Source organism: Microtus oregoni, unplaced genomic scaffold (genome assembly GCF_018167655.1).
Source record: "Microtus oregoni isolate MIOR12 unplaced genomic scaffold, Mior012 000015F_ref0000493, whole genome shotgun sequence".
NCBI classification, from domain to species: domain Eukaryota; kingdom Metazoa; phylum Chordata; class Mammalia; order Rodentia; family Cricetidae; genus Microtus; species Microtus oregoni.
Window position 1 is genome coordinate 39,036,683 of NW_024543074.1, and position 21,682 is coordinate 39,058,364.

General features: G+C 52.9%; 2 protein-coding genes across 8 annotated transcripts; both read left to right on the forward strand.

The window, feature by feature from the left end:
* Window positions 1–1,018: 1,018 nt before the first annotated feature.
* On the forward strand, window positions 1,019–9,112 carry Guk1 (guanylate kinase 1). 5 transcript variants are annotated; one of them, XM_041665007.1, is made up of 9 exons: window positions 1,085–1,274; window positions 2,727–2,867; window positions 6,128–6,241; window positions 6,562–6,603; window positions 6,968–7,064; window positions 7,672–7,810; window positions 7,891–7,975; window positions 8,451–8,536; window positions 8,788–9,112. In XM_041665007.1, exons 1-9 carry the CDS (start codon window positions 1,214–1,216, stop codon window positions 8,821–8,823), a joined length of 801 nt encoding a protein of 266 aa, XP_041520941.1. In that variant the 5' UTR covers window positions 1,085–1,213; the 3' UTR covers window positions 8,824–9,112. The 5 variants fall into 5 exon arrangements, with proteins under 5 accessions (XP_041520946.1, XP_041520941.1, XP_041520943.1 ...); XM_041665012.1 differs by lacking the exons at window positions 1,085–1,274; window positions 2,727–2,867 and adding an exon at window positions 1,019–1,043; XM_041665009.1 differs by lacking the exon at window positions 2,727–2,867 and having other exon boundaries at window positions 1,091–1,274.
* A 651-nt stretch (window positions 9,113–9,763) lies between these two features.
* Window positions 9,764–18,321, forward strand: Gjc2 (gap junction protein gamma 2). Of its 3 annotated transcripts, none has more exons than XM_041665079.1 (2): window positions 9,764–9,812; window positions 16,277–18,321. In XM_041665079.1, the coding sequence occupies exon 2, from the start codon at window positions 16,296–16,298 to the stop codon at window positions 17,613–17,615; it is 1,320 nt and encodes a 439-aa protein (XP_041521013.1). In that variant the 5' UTR covers window positions 9,764–9,812; window positions 16,277–16,295; the 3' UTR covers window positions 17,616–18,321. The 3 variants fall into 3 exon arrangements, with proteins under 3 accessions (XP_041521013.1, XP_041521012.1, XP_041521011.1); XM_041665078.1 differs by lacking the exon at window positions 9,764–9,812 and adding an exon at window positions 9,827–9,954; XM_041665077.1 differs by lacking the exon at window positions 9,764–9,812 and adding an exon at window positions 10,187–10,248.
* Window positions 18,322–21,682: the final 3,361 nt, after the last annotated feature.

Consider the following 21,682-nt stretch of genomic DNA (forward strand, 5'->3'; position numbering starts at 1 on the left):
CTAGCCTAGAACTCAGAGATCCTCCTGCCTCTCCCGCTTGAGTGCTGGGATTAAAGATGTGAGCCATCACTGCTCAGCTGGTGCACACCTTTTAAATTAATTAATTAGCTTCTTTCAAGACAAGGTTTGCCCTGGTTATTCTGGAACTCACGTTGTAGACCAGGCCGGCCTTCTTGAACTTGCCTTTTGCCTGTCTGGAGTGCTGGGATTAAAGACATTTATTTATTTATTTACTTTTTATCTTTTTGGTTTTTAGAGACTGGTTTCCTCTGTAGCTTTGGAGCCTGTCCCACGGAACTAGTTCTTGTAGACCAGGCTGGTCTCGAACTCAGAGATCCACCTGCCTCTGCCTCCCGGTGCTGCGATTAAAGGTGTGTGCCGCCACCACCACCGAGCAAAAAGCATGTTTTCTAATCTACCATTTGGTATGGTAGAGGCAGGTGGCTCTCTGGGAGCCTGTCAGGACTACATACTACATGGGCCTGAGTGAGGGGCAGGTGCCTGAGGAGGCCAGGTGAGATCATACACGGTTTGAGTCTGGGAACTGAACCGCACCTGGTTCCTAAAGGGTAACCGGATAATGCAAAGACGTGACTCAACGGACTCGATGCTGATTTCACTTTTTTTTTTTTTAAATTTAATGTGCATTGGTGCTTTGCCTGGATGTTTTTCTATGTAACTCCTAAAACCGGAATTACAGACAGTTGTCACCCGCCATGTGAGAACTGGGAATTGAACCTAGGCCCTCTCTGGAAGAGCGTCAGTGCTCTTAAACGCTGAGTCATCTCTCCCGGCCACTTGATTTTTAAAGTGCTCCTCTTCGGGTCTTCTCTGTGAGCAGGCGGGGTCTGAACCTAGAAAAAAAAAAAAGTGAACATGGAATAAAACCACGCCTGAAGACGCGAGGACTAAGGGTAATATGGGCGTGGTCTTCGGGGAGTATCACGCAATACGCCTGCGCAGCAGTGCGGCGCTCCCCTTCCCGCTGGCCCTCGCAGACCGACGCGCTGCTGTGACGTAGCCCTGCGGCCGTGACGAGCTAGGTGATTCGGAGTGAGCGGAGCCAGAGAGGGTGACGTAATGTCGGCGGACGGTAGAGGGAGGGCACCCGCACTGGCGATTTTGCGCAGTCCGTGTGCGCAGTCGTGCCGCGCTCCGGTATGCCCTTATGGGCCGGCGCACCGCTGTGACGTAGTCCTGCGGGCGGTCCCTGATGCTGCGGCGCCCGCTGGTCGGGCTGGCAGTGGCCGCTCTGACTCGCGTCCCTGCGGACGGTGAGTGCGCTTTGCTGCTGACGACTGACTGCCTCAGGAGCGGGCCTTGGCCGCGTGCGTCCCTTGCGCGCTGCCTCCAATGACCCCTGTTTTTGTGAGGACGCCTGGTGAACGTGTTTTCCGGGTCCTCAGAACGACAGGGACAGGCACGCGGAGTCGCAGCCACCCGCAAGCCCGCGCAGCCTGAGCCTAGCTGACGCTCTTCCTCGGCGCCCTGCCCACCCGGCATCCTGGACAGGCTCAAGCACCTGGCTTTCCCCCTTCGCCATTGCAGGACTTCGGTGTCTGCAGGTGGTGCAGGCCCCCCCTGACGCCTGGGTGTGGGTATTGGGATTCGGCCTGACCCAGGTTGAGGTTTCTGGTGCCGCCTTTGGGCTTAATATTCCCAGGCATCATTTTATCTAACGTAGAAGTGGGCAGGGAAGCGGTGAGTGAGAAGGTTCCTTTAGGTGGCAGCTGGAGGAGGAGCAGGTGACATTAGCTACCTGAAGAGATTGGGAGAAAGCGAATAAATGGCTGGTCAGCCTTGGATAGGGTCCAAGGAGAGGAAGATTTGTTTCTGTGGGTACTCCTCCAGTTTACTTTTTGGGGATCATAGGTTAGTTATGAGAGCTACCATTAAGGAGGTTTCCAATTTGGCACTAAGGAGCAGAATTTCCTGCTACTTTAGCCTGTCTGCCCACGTTACCCCTGCCTCCACGTATTAGGCTTTTATGTTCCCGTAGATGCTAAATCAACCATTGCTGCTGTTTGCTGGCCTTCCTTGGTTCAGCGCTGGGATCTCTGTCTAGGAGGGGCAGCAGGGAGACTAGTAATTTTCTGGAGTAGTAAATTTGAGGCAGTATACTTCTGTTCAGCCACACTTAAACTTTCTTTTTGTCTTGACACATACAAAATATCCAGGAAACATGTTGAGGTAATTTGAAGGAAGAGGCAGAAGGAGGTGTGGGAGGAGATAGCCCAGGCATCAAAGGAGAGGTAAAATGAGGGTGAGCTCTTGGTAGGCAGCTGTAGATAGAGGCAGGCTGCTTGCAGCATCCCTGGTCTTCCCTGCCCCACCCTGTCCCCATTCTCTCTGATCCAGAATGTGGTGGTCCTCGGTTTCCACCGGCCTTGCCTGCAGTAGACCTCAGTCTCCCCTGTCCTGTCTCCCATCCTCCCTGACTCTGCTTGTACTGGTCCCCAGTCTCTGCCCTGCCCTATCCATTCCTTGCCTGCATGTATTGGGCCTTAGTGTCCTTTGGCATACCTGCCCCTCATTCTCCCTGGTCCTGCTGGGTGGGCCTCATCCACCCCTCAGTCTTGCCTGACCCTGTTTCCTTACTTTCCTTTCTACACAAGTGAGCAGTTGACAAGCCCTGCAACATCCTGGGTCTTTCTATTTTGCTCTCCTTGGATTCTGAACCCTTTTTTTCTTTTGTGTTCGTTTTGCCTCATGATTGTGGCATCCAGGACTCCATTCAAGATTCAGCCTGTTCTTTTTTGTCCTTGATGGGAAGCGTCACAAACAGAGATGGGTAGCACCAGGAAGGTCCAGCAGCAGCCTGTTCGTGGTTGGCTGCTACTCCACCCTTCCTTCCGTGGGAGGCTGTGGTATGTCCGTCTGGTTCAGGTAGAGGAATGAGCATGAAAATGCTTTGGCTACTCTTGGTGCTGCCGTTGGAAGAGGCTCCTCAATTCTGGGGACTTCAGGGCTGGAATGTGTCACTCATATCTGCCTAGTGCTGCTTGTAGCTTCAGTGGACAGGAGGGATGTGGTGGTTGTGACAGATTTCTAGTCCTAGGGGCCCTAAGGTAAAGACAGGAAGAGGTTGTGCAGGAAGTTGTGTCTAGGGAGCGTTCCAGGAGAGCATGTTCTCTCCCAATGCTCCTGTGGAAATCACTTGTATCTTAGCTCGTCTTAGAGTTAAGGCCTTGGGGCTCTTTGTCAGGCAGTTGAAGTCTGGGGCTAGAAGAGCTGAAGAGATTGGGGTCCAGAGTTTCTCCAGTGGTCTCCCCAAAGGAAGTTGCCTTTGAGTAACACACATGTCTGTAAATGCTAGAGCAGAGACTAGATCTGTAGTTTCTGCCGTTAGCTGTGGCTCTGTGGAGATGTAGCGAACGCCTGGTCACCTAGCTGCTGACTAGAGTCCTCCGTACTCCCCTTGCCAGGCCCCAGTGCTACTGTACCACACAGCTAGGTAGTCAGGGTCATCTGGTAGGGTCTGTGTAGATCCAAGCAAGTGTAGTGTCATCGAGGCTCACCAAGAACTGTCAAAGGTCCATGGGCTGCACGTGCCGGTGCCGGGTGGCACCTACTGGCACTCTTCAGAGCCAAGGTGCCAACAGATGGAGCTGGTGCCCTGTGTCTTCCTGTCCCTTGTGATTCAGCCCCAGGAAGACAGAAGTTACACACTGTGACTCCTGAAAGGCTGGCTTTGAGTGAGAGAGGCTAAGCGGCTCAGCAGGGGTGCTTTAGGGAGTGCAGAGCTGGGTTGGATTCAGCTGTCGCATATGTCCACATGTGCACGCCAGTGTCCTTCCTCCCCCTGTCTGGTCATGGCCTGCAAGGTACAGGGTTAGGGTCAAGAGGGCTCCCACAATGCCAGAAATGAGGATTTGAGACTGGAATCTGGGTGATACCAGCTCATCATTACTTAAAGTTGGAAGCAGGGAACAGAGTGGGGGATGGGTATAGGCTGCTCCATTGTCTGATGGGATTACAGATCATGTGTTTCACCCATGCCTGTCCCTGATGCATGCCCTCTTGACTATCCGACCTGAGATCCTTTTCTCAGAAGCTTCTTACCTCATGCACTTTGGAGCATCTCTCTTAGCTGTGGTTCTCCTCTGTTGTACTTGTTCTTCTTTGGGTGTCAGATCCTGTGTTCTCAGTCTGGAATACAGCTGTGCAGTGAGTTACGCAGCCCCACGGTGAGCGCTGCCTTAAGCTCCTTTTAAGCTCAAGGGAACCAAGAGCTCCAGAAATGGGTCATTTGGAATGTGCAAATGTAGAACCCATATTGGCAGCTGCAGATCACAGCCTGTAGCCATCAAGGGAATTTGGAGCCAGTGCAGCACCTTGAGGAACTCTCATCTGGAGTGCCTGATACAGCAGGCAGAAGGAAGGCAGCTTTGTAGGAGCTGGGTTGGGTGGTTTGTAGCATACACTCTTAGGGCCAGGCCATGGTGGAAGCAGCAGGGCTCAGTGACTAGGGAAGAGGATACCTGTGAAAAGGTGGTGATGAGATGTGGGTCAGGGGAAGCCTGGAGCCCAGACAGGAAATTAGCATACAGTAGTCAGTGTGATTGGGGAGAGCCAGAAGGGAGCAGTGTCATTGAGAGGCACCACTGGTGACACTGAGTGAGTTTCTCTAGGACCCCTTAACTATGTCTTTTTGATAGGTGGTCCTGTATGCTTCTCAGGGACATGTGCATGTGTGTGTTTTGAGTATGCATGTGTGATGTGCATGTGCATGCACATGTACCATACTCACAGTGCTTGTGCTCCTGTGGGTGATAGAATACCAACACCAGTGCTTTTGTAAGATTACCTCATGGCCTACATCAGGGATTAAGAACACAAGACTTCCCTAAGCTGACGCCCTTCCTGCAGCCTATGCCTTTTGGACCAAAAGCTGTGTGGGCCTCACCCTTAAAGGCCAAAGGTGCTTGGGTTGGCAGACAGCCCCTCCAGCTCCCAAATACCCTCCCTGATCTCCCTTTTCCTCAACCTCAGTAGAGAGCAGCAGCTCATGTCTCTCAGCCCCTGTGATGGCTCTTCCCCATCTGTCAGTGTGTCAGATGCAGCCCTGGTTATTTGGACAGGTGTAGTCTCAGGAGAAGGACAAGTAATTCCTTTTCCTTCTTGCACAGTGGAAGAACGGGGCTGATCTCTTTGCAGCCAGTGCAGGCAGGGCTGGGTGCCCCAGGGATTTATTGAAGGGCGGGGTATGGGCTTGGCAGAGATTAGTCCCCTGTCCCTAGGTGTAGAGCAGCCATTGACTCTTCCCAGGTTAACCACGGAGGCTGCAGCACATCAAGTAGGTGATTTCCATCCTGGGGAGGCAGGAAGGCCTTCATAAACAGGGTCCTGGTTGTGTAAATGATGACCTGCTCAGAGGCCAGGCTGGAGGGAGGATTAGGGCTGAGGGTGAGGTGGAGCTGGGTGCTTAGGCATGAGTTTGGGAACCAGTGAGATAAGATGGTCCTAGGGTAAGGGAAGGAGGCTCAGGTCCTAGATCAGATTGTGATGGAGGAGGTTTCTGTGCTTTCATGCCTACCACAGCAGTTGCTCCTCTGTTGGCAGCCCCTACCTGCGGCAGATCCGGATGCCTGAGCTGAGCTTCATTCACTTTCCCCTTGGGAGGCTAGGGGTGCTATTCTAACTCTTGGCCGGCCAGCTACAGATTGCCTTTCTCAGAGAAGTTAGGGATGGTTGCATGTCTAGTGGGACGTTTCCCAAACAGGTTTGAACTGAATAGACTTGAGGATGCCATGTTTGTAGTGCCAGGGAATTTCTGTTTTCAGACTTGGACCTCCCAGTGGGCAGTGCCATTTATGGGCACTGCAGTGTGAGGTCAGGTTCTGGAGGGCAGCCTATATGGGGTGGGACCAGTGAATGCTGCATTGTCTGTTTCTGGGTCACATGCCTGTGGACATCCTGTTGGGTGTGTGTGAAGCTGGATGTTGGAATCCTGTTGGCCTTCCTGCCTGTGTTTACTATCTTACCAGTTGACTACTGTTGAGAGGAGGGTTCGCATTATAGGGGGATGTTGCCCTTGGGAGTTACTCATACCCCTGCCTCTTAGAAAAATGCCAGGGTACCAGCAAGGGCAAAACCTCTCATGTTTGTGATGCCCCTCCTCTCACAGGCATGGCAGGACCTAGGCCAGTGGTGCTGAGTGGGCCGTCAGGAGCAGGGAAGAGCACCCTGCTCAAGAAGTTGTTCCAGGAACATGGCAGCATCTTTGGCTTCAGTGTGTCCCGTGAGTGCCCCAGGACCCTGAAGGGCAAGGAGCTCAGAGGCTATCCCAGCACTGGACTACTAGAGTTCCAAATATACACCCCCAGCCTAGGAGATGCTATCCTTACCCCCTCAACCCTATTACCCTCTCCCTCCCTTCATCTAGAGTAAGCATCTTGGACCCAGTGACCTCTTGAGATCTGGTCTGGGCTTTCCACTGGCTGTGAGCACCACCTGCTGCTATACAACCAGAGAACTGAGCAGGCCTGCAAGGGAAGACCCTGGGTAGGGTGGAAGGGTTATACACCCATCTCTTCAGTGTGTGATAGGTCTTTTTTCTAGATACTACAAGGAATCCACGACCTGGTGAGGAAAATGGCAAAGGTGAGCTGACCTGCTAATCCAAGGGTCTCAGGCATGACTTACTGTGGAGGGAAGGGGACAGTGGGAGGGCATGAGGGTTTGCTCTGTCCCTTAGCTATAACAGAACTCAGTCCCCAGCAGTAGAGTATCTCTTGCCTTTGGGTTAGTAGCTTGATTAGAGTCTGTGCATCATCAGAGTGAGGGCAGGGGTATCCCTCTCTTCTGTGGAACTTGACTATTTCTAGTCCCCCAGCAAGGACAGTAAGAACAGTGGTGTCTGTTCCAGTCTGGATCTATCTATAACAGTCCTGTGTAGGATGGAGAGGGGCCAGGCCAGGCAGGTCTGGGTTTTGGGTATCCTCTGAAAAGCCCTCTTTCTCTCCAGATTACTACTTTGTGACCAGGGAGATGATGCAGCGTGATATTGCAGCAGGGGACTTCATTGAGCATGCTGAGTTCTCGGGGAACCTGTATGGGACAAGGTGGGCTGAGTTTGATGTGGATCAAGGTGACCCCAGAATTGGCAGAAGGAAACTCTTCCACCTCTCCCCTCTGTCATATGATGTCCTCCCAGTCTCCCGCCTAGGCTGGGATGGCTTAGCTGATAGACTCCAGGGAGCAGGCAGGCCCAGTCATGCCCCAGGCTCATCTGTCTTAATATATCCTGTGTGGCAGGAGCCACATGAGTACCTCACACAGGAAGAGGTAGGCAGTGGCAGGCAGCTCAGGCCCGACCAAAAGCCCAAACTTTTTTGGCATTTGGCTGCAGGACAAAAAGGACTGTGCTTTCAGAGGACTTGACAAGGCCGAGGGTATGCTTGGATGTTCTGGGAAGTACGGATGGTGCTGGGTTCAGTGAGCCTCTTCTTTTCCATGCTAGGCCTACCTAGGATGGGCCTTGGGGAGGAAGGAGCTGAGTTTCTCTGAAGCTCTTGGAAGCTTTAAGAGACTACCAAGGTTGAAGTTTAGCAGCCAATGTGTTTATTCCTGAGAGGGTGGCCAGCAGGCAAGCACTCTTGTGGGCTTAAGGGCTAGGGTCTTGCCTTGGGTCCCATTGAATGTCTGCTCACTGCCCTTCCCTGCTCCCAGCAAGGCGGCTGTCCGGGCTGTGCAGGCCATGAACCGCATCTGCGTGCTAGACATTGACCTCCAGGGTGTGCGCAACATCAAGAAGACTGATCTGCACCCTATCTACATCTCTGTGCAGCCCCCGTCGCTGGCTGTGCTGGTAGGTACCTGGTGTGGGAGGCCCGCAGGGCAGTCCCTGAGACCTGGAGAGCGCTGACTCAACAAAGGCCTGCATTTCAGGAGCAGCGACTGCGGCTGCGCAACACTGAGACTGAGGAGAGCTTGGCAAAGCGGCTGGCAGCTGCACAGGCTGACATGGAGAGCAGTGAGTGTGGTCAGGTCATTTATACCTTATGAGCATGTGGCCAGCCCATTCACCAGGAGACAGGGAGGACCAAGGGCAAAGATGGAGGAGTTCGAGACTGTCTGCAGAGCCTTTGAGGGGCCACACTTCTCTTACGGACTTGAGTGTGTCATAGACATCTTCTTGCAAGCTGTGCTCTTGTTTCTGGGTCTGAGTTTGGCCCACATTCAGACACTGTCACTGCGACCTTTTGCTGTTTCTCTATGTGCATATGGGAGCCCGTCACAGGTAGTGCCAGTTCTAAATAGAGGCCTGGGAAGGGGTCAGTGGTCCATACTCTAGTACTCAACTTGAGGTTCTCTAGAGGGGAAGGCAGAGTTCCATCTAGCCCTGACTGTCCTATTACGGTGACAGGCAAGAGTAGTCGTAGAGGTTGTTGCAGTGGGAAGGGGCCAGATTCCCTGTATTCCTGACTTTTGTCTTGTCTCATTCCCAGGCAGGGAGCCTGGCTTGTTTGACCTGGTGATCATCAATGACAACTTGGATAAAGCCTATGCAACATTGAAGCAGGCACTGTCTGAGGTGGGCCCCTCCCCACCTACCCTGTCCTGGCACAGTCCCCTGCTCAAACCACCCTGTGAGTCCAGCAAACCCTGATGAGGCCAGGGCTCACACCCTTGCTGCACTGTAAGCAGCTGAGGCTCTGCCAACTGCCAGCTGATCAAGTCCAAGCGCAAAGTCCAAGAGTCCCTGGGGGCCAGGGGAGGATCTGAGACCCATCCCTCCCTGTTCCCTGCCTCTCCTAACTTTCTGTTTTCCTTTTTCCTTGGCAGGAAATCAAGAAAGCTCAGGGAACTGGCCATGCCTGAGGGTCTGCTTCATTCCACAGAGTGATGCCTGTGCCCCAAATATATCTGGGTTATGAGGTGGGGTGGTCTTTGCCAGGGCACCAAGGACTTGTATAGACTTCTACTGTGGAGTAGGAGGAGCTGCCCCTTGTCTGGCCACATGGTGGCTCTTCACCCTGTGCTGGCTTGCTGAGGCTGAAGGACTCGGAAATGTACTCACTTCTATTCTCCCTGGGCTGTCCCTGTTCCTCCTGCTGGAGCAGGACTGACATCCTAATAAAGTAACTATTGGGTTAGAGTGTCACAGCCATCCACACTGGGCCTATGACCCCTGGTTGCCTACCTCTACCTGGTCAACCCGTATGAAAGCTGCCAAGGGGGTTCCAGGGTCCACCAGTCATCAGAATGCTAGCTGGGTTGATTGTGATCACTTCTTCCCCTTGGAACCAGTCAACTGGGACAGCCAGCATGGGTTGGAATGGGGCTCAGTCCTGGAGAACCTGGTACTGCTGCCTTTTTGAGCTGTTTCTGAGCCATTTAGGGATACATAGTGACAAGAATAACTGGCCAGGAAGGAAAGTGCCCAGCCACCAGGAAAGAGCGTGAAAATGAGGACATAGTGCTGGCCCTGGGACCTGTGGGTACTATGTTCTCTTGCCTTTATGTAGAGCCTTCCAAGCCCCAAGGCAGGGCAGTGAAGCTTTCTGGGGTAGAAGAGGGGTAGAGCCTTGGGCTTTTGTAGAGATTCCAGATTCTGAGCCCTAGAGCTTGTAGCGGGTGCAGCATTCCTGAGAGAGATGTCTGTAAATTGAGGGAGGCTGTCCCTCCCCTTCTGCCCAAGATGAGACATTCTGATTGTCTGGGTCCTGCTGTCCTCCCTTCTTCCTCTGGGCTCTCAGCCCAGGCTGCCTGACTCCGCCCAGGAGAGCAGTCCCTGCGGTGAGGGCAGTGGCTGTTGCCAGCTACCCCCACCCGGTGGTCAGCTACAGCTCTCCCTTGTGCATCTCCAGGTGAGGCCGCTCCTGGGACAGGACTTGGGCAGATTCGATGGATGTGGGTGTGAAGAGGGCAGGCAGGTACCCAGGCAGAAGGAGCCAGAAAGACCGGGGAGCCCTGGGATGCCTCCAAAAGTACAGATGTTCCTCAAGAACGGTGAGCCAGAACTTCCTGGACCTCAAGTGGAGGCTGGGGAAGAGAGGGCCAGGACCTGCCTGGGCCCCTAGCAGGCCTGTCTAGCTCCTAGCTGCTCCACCCCCAGGGACAATCATGGATTCAGACCCTGGGGGGAACAATGGAGCCCTTGAGGGCCCCTCCTCCACCCCCCATTGTGCTTGGTGGTGAGAGGTGGCCCTAGCCCTAGCCGGCAGTATGCCCTTAGAGAGGACCAGCATCCCTCCGGCAGGTGGAAGGGCTCAGCCAGAGGCTTGCATTCCCAGCTTGGAGAAGGTAGGGAGGGCACCGATGGGGCTGCAGACAGGCAGGGTCTTGGTTGGTCTGTACTCATGGCTAATGTGGAGTTTTCCAAGCTCCTGTATCCTCACTGGCAGTTCACAGGCACAGGCAGTTCCAGTCTGGAAGACTCACTGGAGCTCTGGCCAGACCTTGTCTTGTTGCATTAAGGGACCCTCGGGGTGTCCATCAGCTTGGGTCCAGCTGACTTCTCGGCTCTTCTTGGGTAACTAGACCCATGGTGGGGAAGATGGGAACTAACTGGTGAGCTGAGGGTGTACTCAGTACCTCCCCCAGCAGCTGAGGCCCTTCAGGCTGTTCTAAGATGGGCCAGTCCACCCCAGCTAGTTGCAGTGTGTCCAGGGGATCAGTATGGGCCCCAGGCCCAGTGTACTCAAACTAAACAAACTTTCTTTATCCACTTGCCTTCTGCCAAGCAGAACCTCTCAGCAGCTGGACCTGCACAACTGCTGATGGTTTAGTGTGACCCTGTAATTGGCACAGAAGTTCCTTCTAAGTGTTTTCCCACCTGCCTGCTATGTCCAGGGACTGCAGAGGGAGATGTGAGGGTGGGTAACTAAGTCCAAGGATGAAGGGGAGCTCTTGCCCAGGAAGGCCTGCTGCCTGCTGGCTGGAGTTGTTGTTGTATGGGGAAAGCCTCAATAGACCCTGCTGGGAATTAAGTTCTAGAGGTGGGCAGGGGAACCTGGCCCAGCTGTGGGAGGGACTGGTGGGTGAGGCAGGAGGACTGAAGGACAAGGATCAGGGTGAGTGTGGACTTTCTACAAGTAGTTGGGCACAGGTGTACTCCCTGGGCAATTCCAAAGTAAGGCATGTAGATTTTGGTGGTGCCTATCCAGGCCAGCATCTCTGTTTCTGGAATGCAGTTTAGCTGAAGGCAGCTATTAACCTGTAAGATTTATCCAGACTCAGAGTTGTGACTCTCATACTAGGCCCATGCTGGCCCTTGTATTTTTCTGGATATCATCCCCCCTGCCCCCAGTAGTTCTGTCTGCTTGAGCTCCTAGGAGGGTGTCTTGGATGCCAGTGAGGAAAGGTGGCAGGTGAGACCCCATAGGTCATAGGGGGAGGTGGGTAGTTTATACTAGATACCCAGGGCTTGAAACCTGGTATGCCAGGTCCTAATGCTTGTTAGCCACAGTAATTATCACTGTACTCACCCCTCATTTGCATCTCCTGATAGTCCTAGGGTACAATCGAGGACCTCTCCCCAACACACATACACCAAATTACTGGCCATATGTTTAATAACACCCTGGGCCACATACCATGCTAGCTTCAGGGCTTTGGTCAGTTCAGGACCCCTTAAGGGCTGGATGTGTGAAAGGACTGCTTACAGTGGAGGATACCACTTATATTCTAGAGAGACTTCCCAAGAGAGACGGGCTGAATGAGCTATGTACTGTGTATATGGCGGGGGGCACCCCCTGCTCAAGGTGAAGCACATCACCACCACCACCACCACAGAGTCTAATTCTGGATCAAGATGTAGGAGCTGCTTTGGAGCAGGAGTTGCTTGAATGAACCCCTTCAACAAACTGTGAGTGCTGGAGATGGCTCCACACCTCTGTTGAAGCCTCGTGTCTTCATGTTTAAATTCACAACAGAGAGGATAACAGTACAGAAACGTTCCCAGAGGACCTCGTATCCCAGGCCCCATTAATATGAAGCATGTCACCATAATAAACTGGTGCTGCCTCTGTGCTAGCCGCAGACCACAGGCCAGGTGTTTGCTACAGTCGCTTGGCCCTTCCCAACAGTGGGCCACCTCTTGGAAGACAGCCTCCTTGTCTTAGCTGCCCACGGCTACTTGAATACCACCTGGGTATTTTGTAGGGTGCCCCTCTTGGAAGTTGCTCAGTGTTTTCTCTTGTTCTTGTTGGGTTATGGGTTTTGGGAAGAACATTGAGAGTGATGGGCTGTCTTTCTAGATGGTATCAACAGGACTCACACGCCATGATGCCCTCAGGTGTCACTGCAAAGGCGCAGGTCTCTCTTTCATGCTGTCATCTGATACAAGGCTGCAACCCCTGGAGTGGGGTGTGCGCTTCCTACTCCTGTGGAGACTCTGAGAGTGGTTGGCAGTTCCTCTGCACAGAAGCAGGGGATGTTTCTCCTCTCCTCAGCCTGATGGTTGTGTTGGATGCATGGATGCAGTTGCTGTCATCCAGGGTATCTATAACCACAATCCTACTTAGTCTATTGGTTAAATTGATGCAGTTGCTGTCATCCAGGGTATCTATAACCACAATCCACTTACCAATGTTCATGAGTGTGTAAGCATGTTCTTCCTCTTTGAGCTTGCCCCACAGTCTTCATCCCCTTACCTAGCCATCTGATCAGCCACTTTCCCAGGGATTCCCACTTCCTCTTATTGGATGAGAAGTTAGAGCCTGGGACCTAGATACGTTCTTTGTTTATTTTATGACTGCGGTTTGAGAAAGGGTTTCAGTGTAGTCTAGGCTGGCATCAAACTCACCATGTAGCAGAGGGTAACCTTGAAATCCTGGTCTTCCTACCTATGCTTCCCAAGTACTAGAATTATAGGCAGCATGATCATACCCATCTAAGAAAGTGCTTTACTCAGGTGTTTCTGCAGTCAGGGCCCATCAGAGGACCAACCAGAGCACGTACGCACATCACAGCTTTTCATGGTGTATCTGTAAGTATTCGCTGTGAGAGCCCGCATTCACCAAGCTAAACACAGATGCATCCTGGAGTCCCCAGCACATAGATATATCAGAAAATTAACCCCTATAGTGACTGGGAAACCTCTGATAGGCAGACTGGAGTAATGAGTGTGCATAGGTGCAAATGTGTGTGTGTGTGTGTGTGTGTGTGTGTGTGTTTATAAAACTTGTATGGCCAGGTGATTGTACAATCAGGGAAAGGCAGCAGGTATGGGCACTAGCACAGGAGAGAGTATAGCAGGAGCCAACTGAGGAAAGGGCAGGGCACTTGGCACAGTGGCTAAGTGAGACGCTGATAAGTGCCCTAGCCAGTAGTTACTGAAGGAGCTGAGCCTTGTACACGCCTAAAAATCCCAACACGTTGCAGGCAGATAGAGGAGGCTGAAGAGTTCAAGGTCATCTTAACTCTTACAAGTCAATGAATAAGGAGTCTGTGCCACATGAAACATTGTCTTAAAAAAAAAAAAAAGCCATTGAGGGCTGGCGAGATGGCTCAGCAGTTAAGAGCACTGACTGCTCTTCCAGCAACCTTATATGGTGGCTCACAACCATCCATAATGAGATCTGGTGCCCTCTTCTGGCTTGCAGGCACACATGCAGGCAGAACACTGTATACATAATGAATAAATCTAGGCTGGGCGGTGGTGGCGCACGCCTTTAATCCCAGCAATGGGGAGGCAGAGGTAGGTGAATCTCTGTGAGTTTGAGGCCAGCCTGGTCTACAAGAGTGAGTTCCAGTACAGGCTCCAAAGCTACAGAGAAACCCTGTCTTGAAAAACCAAAAATAAATAAATTGCCATTGTGCGTGCATTTAATCCCAGCACTTGGGAGGCAGAGGCAGGCGGATGTTGGTGAGTTCCAGGCCAGCCTGGTCTACAGGGCGAGTTTCACGACAGGCTCCAAAGCCATTGAAGGGCAGCAGGGACAATCTGTTCAGTGTGCATTCTAAGGTACTCAGTGGGCATGGAGCCAGGTTTATAAGGAAGAGTGAAGCAGCTGGGACCAGAGAGACGGTGGCCACCTGGTGCAGGTGGCAAGTGTGGGTGGTTCAGGGTTTACTGCTAAACCCAAGATGTGCAGGAGACAGCAACTCAGATAAAGTAATCCAAGGGTGGAGAGGTCACACTGGGGGAGAGATTGACATATAGGTCTGACCCTCTGTAGTTTGAGGTGCCTGCTGTGTTCCAGCGCCAGGGCTAGGCAGGAAAATTACAGGCTAGAGGTTCAAGTTTAGAAGTTGTCTGCCTCCCCCCCCCCCCCCCGCCTGAGCACAGGGTCCTGGTTTTTCCAGGTCAGCTCTTCAACCATAGCACTTAGTGCTGTGCCTGAGAGTGAATAGATGTGCTAGTATGCATGCAGCAAGTGATAGGTCATTCCAAAGCAAAGTCCCACTGTCTGTCCAGGGCCAAAGTCAGCCCAGGGTTAAACTACAGTGTCTTTGTTGTTGCCTGTACACATCTTACAATGACAGGAGTAGGTATACCAGAGAAATGGCAAGTTGCCAACCAAAGCTTTACCACAGATCTGTTATTAAATACCACATACTGCTAAGCAGCTCTACTGGGGAACTCCTGGTTCCAGATCCTGCCTTAGGCTCCTATGATTGAGGTTTCAAGTAGGGGCTAAGATTGCAGTTGAGGTAAGAGAGTTGAATCCACGCCTGAGAAGGCACCAGGTAGCCCAACTGTGTGTCCATGTCTGAGGCAGAGAAGTAGGAGTGGCCCCTGAGGTGTAGCAGCCTGTGAATATGCTTGTGTGGATGTGTTCGTTCTTGACGTGGGAGTGTGCATGTGTAAGGGATCACTTGTGCTTGAGCTCTTCTGTCTATGTCTTGATTCTTTGCATGTGTGGTTGAGTTGGTAAATAAGTGTATATGAGTGTTAGTATATATGAATATATGTGTGCCAGCATGTGTGTGCACGTATTCATGAGTGTACACATCATTGTATATACATTTGTATCTAAATGCATGTGTATGCATATGGGTATAAAAATGTCTATGAATGTACACCTGTGTGCATATGCATATGAGGGTATATTGTATGTGCAAGTGAATGTTTGCATATATAACACACATAGACATGTGTGCATGCGTGTATGCACATGAGGGTGTGTGTCTCTGATTGCATACATGTAGTCCCAAGAGGGAATTCACAGATGTGAGGATGTGGGGACATTTCCTCAGGAACCCCTCTTGTCCTGCTGGCTGCCCCTTCTTCCTGCCCTGAGGGCAGAGGCCCTCGCTACATAAAGAGGCCTGGAGCCGCCACTCCTGATGGTGGTCCATGCCTGCTGCTGCTACCTCCTAGGCCCTAGTCTGGAGTGTCAGTGCTGAATGCTTGGGGGACTCCTGCCTCAAAGCTTCCCAGGAGCAGGTACTAACTCTGTGGTAGCTGTGAGGAGGGAGGGTGGGCATCAGTGAACTACAGGGCCCTTCTCTGTCACGTATCTGTTCTAGTCTGAGGTGGTCAGGATGTTGCCATCCCTGAGGCTCACAGGTGCCCAAGTGTGGCTGTGTATCATCTGTAGCCTCACCAGACATGGTCCTGCCTGGACAGATCTGGGACTGTCCAGGGGTTTAGGACTGGGACTGGATAAAGAGCCCTGGCTGGTCTCTGAGCAGTGGGTGTGGTAGCTGGCTGGCTAAGTGCTGCAGGACTAGCAGGGTCTTGGGGAGGATGAGGGTCCTTTATGGAAGGGACTTCGAGAACTGCTTGCAGATTGTGGAAGGAGAAAGGTTGAGGCTGCTGAATGGTTGGAAGCTAAAGTATTGGGGAGGGCTGGGACCCAAAAGGTGTGTATGGTTTAGGTGTTTGGGGCTGGGGGATGATGGAGCCTCAGGACTATGGAGGCTGTTCTGACCACAAGAGCTGGGGAGTAGGTTGTGAAGGTCTGAGTGGCTGGTAGGCTTCAGGTAAGCCCTACGAGAGTGGCATCCAATCTGGGGCTGAGCTGGGCTGGCACTGCCCTGTTTTTCCCCTCTGCCAATAAAGGCAGCACACAGGCTCTATGGCTCTAGGGTCCTGGGACAGAGGTGCACATTCCACAAGTTGGTACTTTCTTCGGGAGCTTTGGGAAAGAGAAGACAGGAAGGGCTGGAGCAGTTGTCAGTGGGAGATGCTCTGTCCCCATCTTTAGCACGTAAGGTGAGGATGCAGATGAGGAAGAACTTTTCTGCAAAGCAGTGAGTTCAAAGTCATCTGGGGTGTATAAGTAGAACCCAATTGTTGGACGAGCCTGCTAGCACAACTCTGCTGCCCCATCCCGCAGTTCCCAGTTACCCCCTGCTGACCACCAATCATACGTGCCTGTAGGTCCCACCTGCTCGCTCCCATGACCAACATGAGCTGGAGCTTCCTGACGCGGCTGCTGGAGGAGATCCACAATCATTCCACCTTCGTGGGCAAAGTGTGGCTCACTGTGCTAGTGGTCTTCCGAATTGTGCTAACGGCTGTGGGTGGCGAGTCCATCTATTCGGATGAGCAATCCAAGTTCACCTGCAACACGCGGCAGCCGGGCTGTGACAATGTATGCTACGATGCCTTCGCGCCCCTGTCACACGTGCGCTTCTGGGTCTTCCAAATCGTGGTCATCTCCACCCCTTCTGTCATGTACCTGGGCTATGCAGTCCACCGCCTGGCGCGCGCCTCAGAGCAGGAGCGCAGACGCGCCCTCCGTCGTCGCCCCGGCCCTCGGCGCGTGCCCCGGGCTCAGCTGCCACCGCCGCCTCCTGGCTGGCCGGATGCCACCGATCTGGGCGAGGCGGAGCCCATGCTGGCGCTGGAGGACGAGGAGGACGAGGAACCGGGGGTGCACGAGGGTCCGGGGGAAGACACGGAGGAGGAGCGCGCAGAGGATGTGGCTGCCAAGGGGGGTGGAGGTGATAGCAAAACGGTGGTCACTCCCGGACCGGCCGGGCAGCACGATGGGCGAAGGCGCATCCAGAGGGAGGGCTTGATGCGCGTGTACGTGGCCCAGCTGGTGGTAAGGGCGGCCTTCGAGGTGGCCTTTCTGGTGGGCCAGTACCTGCTGTACGGCTTCGAGGTACCGCCCTTCTTTGCCTGCAGCCGCCAGCCTTGCCCGCACGTGGTGGACTGTTTCGTGTCGCGGCCAACCGAGAAGACGGTCTTCCTGCTGGTCATGTATGTGGTTAGCTGCCTATGCCTGCTGCTCAACCTTTGTGAGATGGCGCACCTGGGCCTCGGCAGTGCGCAGGACGCTGTACGCGGTCGTCGGGGAACCTCAGCACCGGGTCCTGGCCCGGTGCCGCGCCCGCCTCCCTGCGCTTTCCCGTCTGCGGCTGCCGGCCTGGCTTGCCCTCCCGAATACAGTCTGGTGGTGCGCGCGGCTGAGCGGGCGCGCGCACACGACCAGAATTTGGCTAATCTGGCCCTGCAGGCACTGCGCGATGGGGCGGCGGCGGCGGTGGCCGCAGATCGGGACAGCCCTCCATGTTCAGGGCTCAATGCAACCTCTCGGGGGGCACCCAGGGCGGGTGGCCCAGCTTCCGGAACCGGTAGTGCCACGTCGGGGGGCACCGTTGGGGAGCATGGCCGACCCGGGGCTCAGGAACAACTGGTCACTAAGCCTAGGGCGGGCTCTGAGAAGGGCAGTACAGGCAGCAGGGATGGCAAGGCCACTGTGTGGATCTGAGGACACTGGGGAGAGCTCAGGGAGGGCCTAGCATAAGGGTTCAATGGAAATCTTTGTTCTCAACCAGTGGCCACTGACAGATCCCCTTAGGAGTCTTTAGAAGAGGAAGCTGAAGACCCCTGAGAGGTGCTGGCTCAGGTACCTCCCTGCAGGATGTGAAGAGGAATCACCAGGGACTTGTCTGTGGCCCCTGGGTGGGGGGAGGCGAGCTGTGTCCCAGTAACTGACTGCCCCTCCAGGCTATTAAACGGGATGACCCCTCCTCTGGGCCCCTCAGCGCTTTCTTTTAGGCTCTCCTGCAGCTTCCCCGTAGAACAGAGGTAACTGGCAAGAACCTTTTGGGGACTGTGTTTATCCTCACTGCAGCAGCAGGTGGGTTCCTCTACAGCCCCCTCAGCCCTGAGAAGTCAGAGAACTCTCAGGTCAAGGACAAGCAGGTAGCCTTGGGTCTACTTGCAGCTCTTGGCTCCCTGTGTGGGGCGACTAAGACCTGAAGGAGACCTGGGCTGAGTACAGCCTCCTCTCCCTGAGCTCAGGTAGCCAGGCATGGGCCGTTTCTAGGACATCCTGGAAATTCTGTCATGCCTTGCAGCTTAGATCCATAAGGCTGTGGTCCAGAGCCGTGTTTTTGGCCATGCTGGAAAATTAGAGCTCTGGAGAGCCTAGACCCATCTTTTGTGCCCTCCTCCCTGTTTTAAAGCCAACTTCTGGAACAAACGAAGTAAAATAAAACTAACTTTTGTTTATATCCAAGTGTGTATGTGTGCTTATATGTCTGAGCCCACATCGCACACGGGTCGCTGTGCACGTGTGTGTGCAACCGTGTGTGGTGGGTCTGTGTCTGAGCATTCAGAAATGCATTCACTGCAATTCATTGTGGGGAGACGGCTTAGCTGCAGGGAGGCTGGGAGAGAAGACCCCTCCTCAGGGACAAGCTTGGGAATAAAGCTGGAGCCCAAACCCTGGAAGTCATCAGACCTATGATGGTGCCACTTGGTACCAGGCAGCATGCCAGGGTCGGGTGTGGGGCTTGTTGGAGCACACAGATGTCAGAAACAAAGAACAGTCAGGCAGAAGGTCGGCCTGCAGCTCCAGGCATGGAGGTAGTCCATCTTGTGTTGGAGGTGTGTAGTGCTGGCCAGGATGGTGGTGTTGCCTTTGGAGCCCTCTCAGAGCAGACTCCAGCTGCCTCCTATGAGGGCCAGGACAGCTCTGCACTTCCCAGCTGCACATCCCTTCCCGGAGTCCCTGACCAGGCTCAGTTCAGCCCCCTTCTCACCTCAGCGTGACTGAGTCAGAGCAGGCTGAGTCTCTTTCCTTCTGGAGCCCACATACCTGGTCCCAAGTCTCAAGAGAGCCCTTACTCCAGCTGAGCCCCACAGCCAGTGACCCCTGCCTTCAGGTGAACCCCACTAGTCCTCACCTGGCAACCAGGAGAACCTTGTTTCAGGAAACTCCGACTAGTCTAGGCTGAGCTTCAGCTGAACTTCACCTCTAGGTTAGTTTCTGCTTTAAGCTGAGTGAGCTTCCTCCCTAGGAAATCGCAGGCCATGCTGGGAGTGGAGCCTCAGGAAGGAAGGTAAATCCAACCCAAAGCAGCGTCTCCAAGTGGGGTCTGGAGGGTCCAGTGGAGTCCGGCTGATAGCATCTCTGCTGAGAAAGCATCCCTGTCACAAGCCATTGTGAATTTGGGGCTGTGTTGTTGGGGTGTCATAGAGTTGGGGCAGGGACTCCATGCTGGGGGAGGAGCATAGAGTTAAACATGCCTGTTAACCAAGTCAGCCCTCAACCCTCCTCCTGCCTGTTCTAGTTAGATCTTCACCGGACTGGACAAGCCCTACCTGGTTTTTCTCAGTCTGCTGATTCAAATGCCATTTATCTCACAGAGAAACACTCTCCCAGACACACCCCAAGACATCATTTTTAATCACTCTTAACTGACAGTGGTAACTGTAGCGTCTGATAACTGGGTAGGCGTCTAGAGCGTGTAACGGTCGGAGCAGGCTATTGGTGTGTCTGTCTCTGAAGTGTCATCACTTTTAAGTGCTTTTTAGTGTTGGAGAATTCAGGCCCTTCTCTGCACTTTTTCAACTAAGTATGTGAACAATTGTAAATTACAGCCTAACAGGTGGCCAGGTGTCTAGGCCCCATTCTCCAGCCTGGTGAGAGAGACAGAGTTAGGCAGTTTCCTTTTTAGACAGAGGAAAGAGGCCCCTGAGAAGAAAAACCTTTACAGACAGGCAAAGCCAGTTTCTCAGTGAGCTCTATGCGAGGTTCCCAAGGAGAGGTGTACCAAGGCTGCAGGGACAGTGAATGTGAAAGCTGAATCCAGAAAACACATACACACACACACACAACTCAATTGAAATTAATTAAAAGTTGAAAATTTAGCCGGGCGGTGGTGGCACACGCCTTTAATCCCAGCACTCGGGAGGCAGAGGCAGGCGGATGTCTGTGAGTTCGAGGCCAGCCTGGTCTACAAGAGCTAGTTCCAGGACAGGAACCAAAAGCTACGGAGAAACCCTGTCTCGAAAAATCAAAAAAAAAAAAAAAGTTGAAAATTTAGCTCCAAAGGCCTCTTCCCATGAATACTGGACTGGGCCTTGTGAGCATAATGCCTCTGTAACCAAGTTCCTTCCCTGTGAAGTGTAGCTTGGGACTCGTTTTCAAAGATGGTTGACCACAGGCTCTTCCTCTCCTCACTTCCTGTTCTTCCTTTCCCTCAAATCCTCCTGGTGGGCTTTTCCCGAGGCCTCATGTGTCTGCCTTATCTTCCACCTAAACAAAGTTCCCACATTTATCCAATTCAGATAGACAGAAACCTCTCAATCCAGTCCCCGGTTTACATGGAGGCCTGAGCCAAGCAGACTCAAGCAGTAGGCATGAGAAATGGCCCCGCCAAGTCCAGGTCAACTGGAAACTCCCTTTTGAGTTCCCTTCCTTGTAGGGAGCCGCTTCTTTACTTCAATAAGGCTTTGGTTGTCCTTCTGCTGTCCTCGAGATTATTTATTTACTTGTTTATTGTGATCAGTTTTGAGACAATGAACCTAGGAGTTACTAGCTCAGAATGACTTAGGTGGCCATAGAATTTCTGGAGCCTCAGCTTAAGCACACTCAAGCCAAGAAATAGGCTTTGTCACATTTAAAGACTCCCATGAGCCTAGTAGACACATAGAGTTCCCACTGTGGAGGATCTAGAGGTAGCCTAGCTTCTGCTTGGGGGAACCTCAGTTTACTCAGCTAGACAGGGAACCCAGTATGCAGAAGGTAACCATAGCACCTGTGTAGTCTGTTTCTCTGGAGACTCCTGGCTAAGAGCCGCTGTCTAGAGACATACAAGCTCTATTGTGCAAGTGGGTCAGTTTGCTCCACCGCCCTTTATGATTGCTCCACAATGGGTGCCTTGTGTATAGAATTTTGGTCTCCCACAGACATGGGTGCTACAAGCTGAGGACCAGAGTTGCTGTAGGAATGGCTGCTCTTGAGGCCCCTCTTCTTGGCTTATAGACATCATCTTCCCACTGTATCCCCACAGTGGCTGGATTAAGGCCACCCACGTAACCTCATTTACCTTACGCACATCTTTGGTGGGTGAAACTTTTTGAGCCAGAGTTTCACTGTAGCTCAGGCTACCCTCAAACTCTTGAGCCTCCTGCCTTAGTTTCCCAGTGTGCACCACCACACCCAGTTCCTTAATAATGTTTTTTTTTTCTTTTCAAAACAGGGTTTCTTTGTATAGCCTTAACTGTGCTAGACCTCATAGAGATCCACCTGCCTCCACTTCCCAAGTGTTGAGATTAAAGGCCACTACTGCCTGGCCCTTAATAATTTTTGAGGCCATCTTTCCAAATGCAAACACATTCTGAGTTCATGGAGTTTAGGATGTCAGCATATGATTTTTCCCATATCAAGAAGTACTTGTACTTGCTCAGCTGAATGTTCTGTGTCCATGGAAGGAGAGACCCTTGACAGTAATGACTTAGGTATTGTTGTTCCACCCTCATCGAGTGTCCTTGGCTGTCCCTGGAACTGTGCTGGTTAAGTCCTGACCTCCGTACCATCCGCCA

Bases quoted from the DNA above. Each gene is read 5' to 3' on its own strand.
- Guk1 (XM_041665007.1), top strand. From the start codon at position 1,214: ATGCTGCGGCGCCCGCTGGTCGGGCTGGCAGTGGCCGCTCTGACTCGC. The intron at 1,275-2,726 runs GTGAGTGCGCTT...TGTGGCATCCAG, and splicing joins GACTCGCGTCCCTGCGGACG to GACTCCATTCAAGATTCAGC. The intron at 2,868-6,127 runs GTATGTCCGTCT...CTCCTCTCACAG, and splicing joins TCCTTCCGTGGGAGGCTGTG to GCATGGCAGGACCTAGGCCA.
- Gjc2 (XM_041665079.1), top strand. From the start codon at position 16,296: ATGACCAACATGAGCTGGAGCTTCCTGACGCGGCTGCTGGAGGAGATC.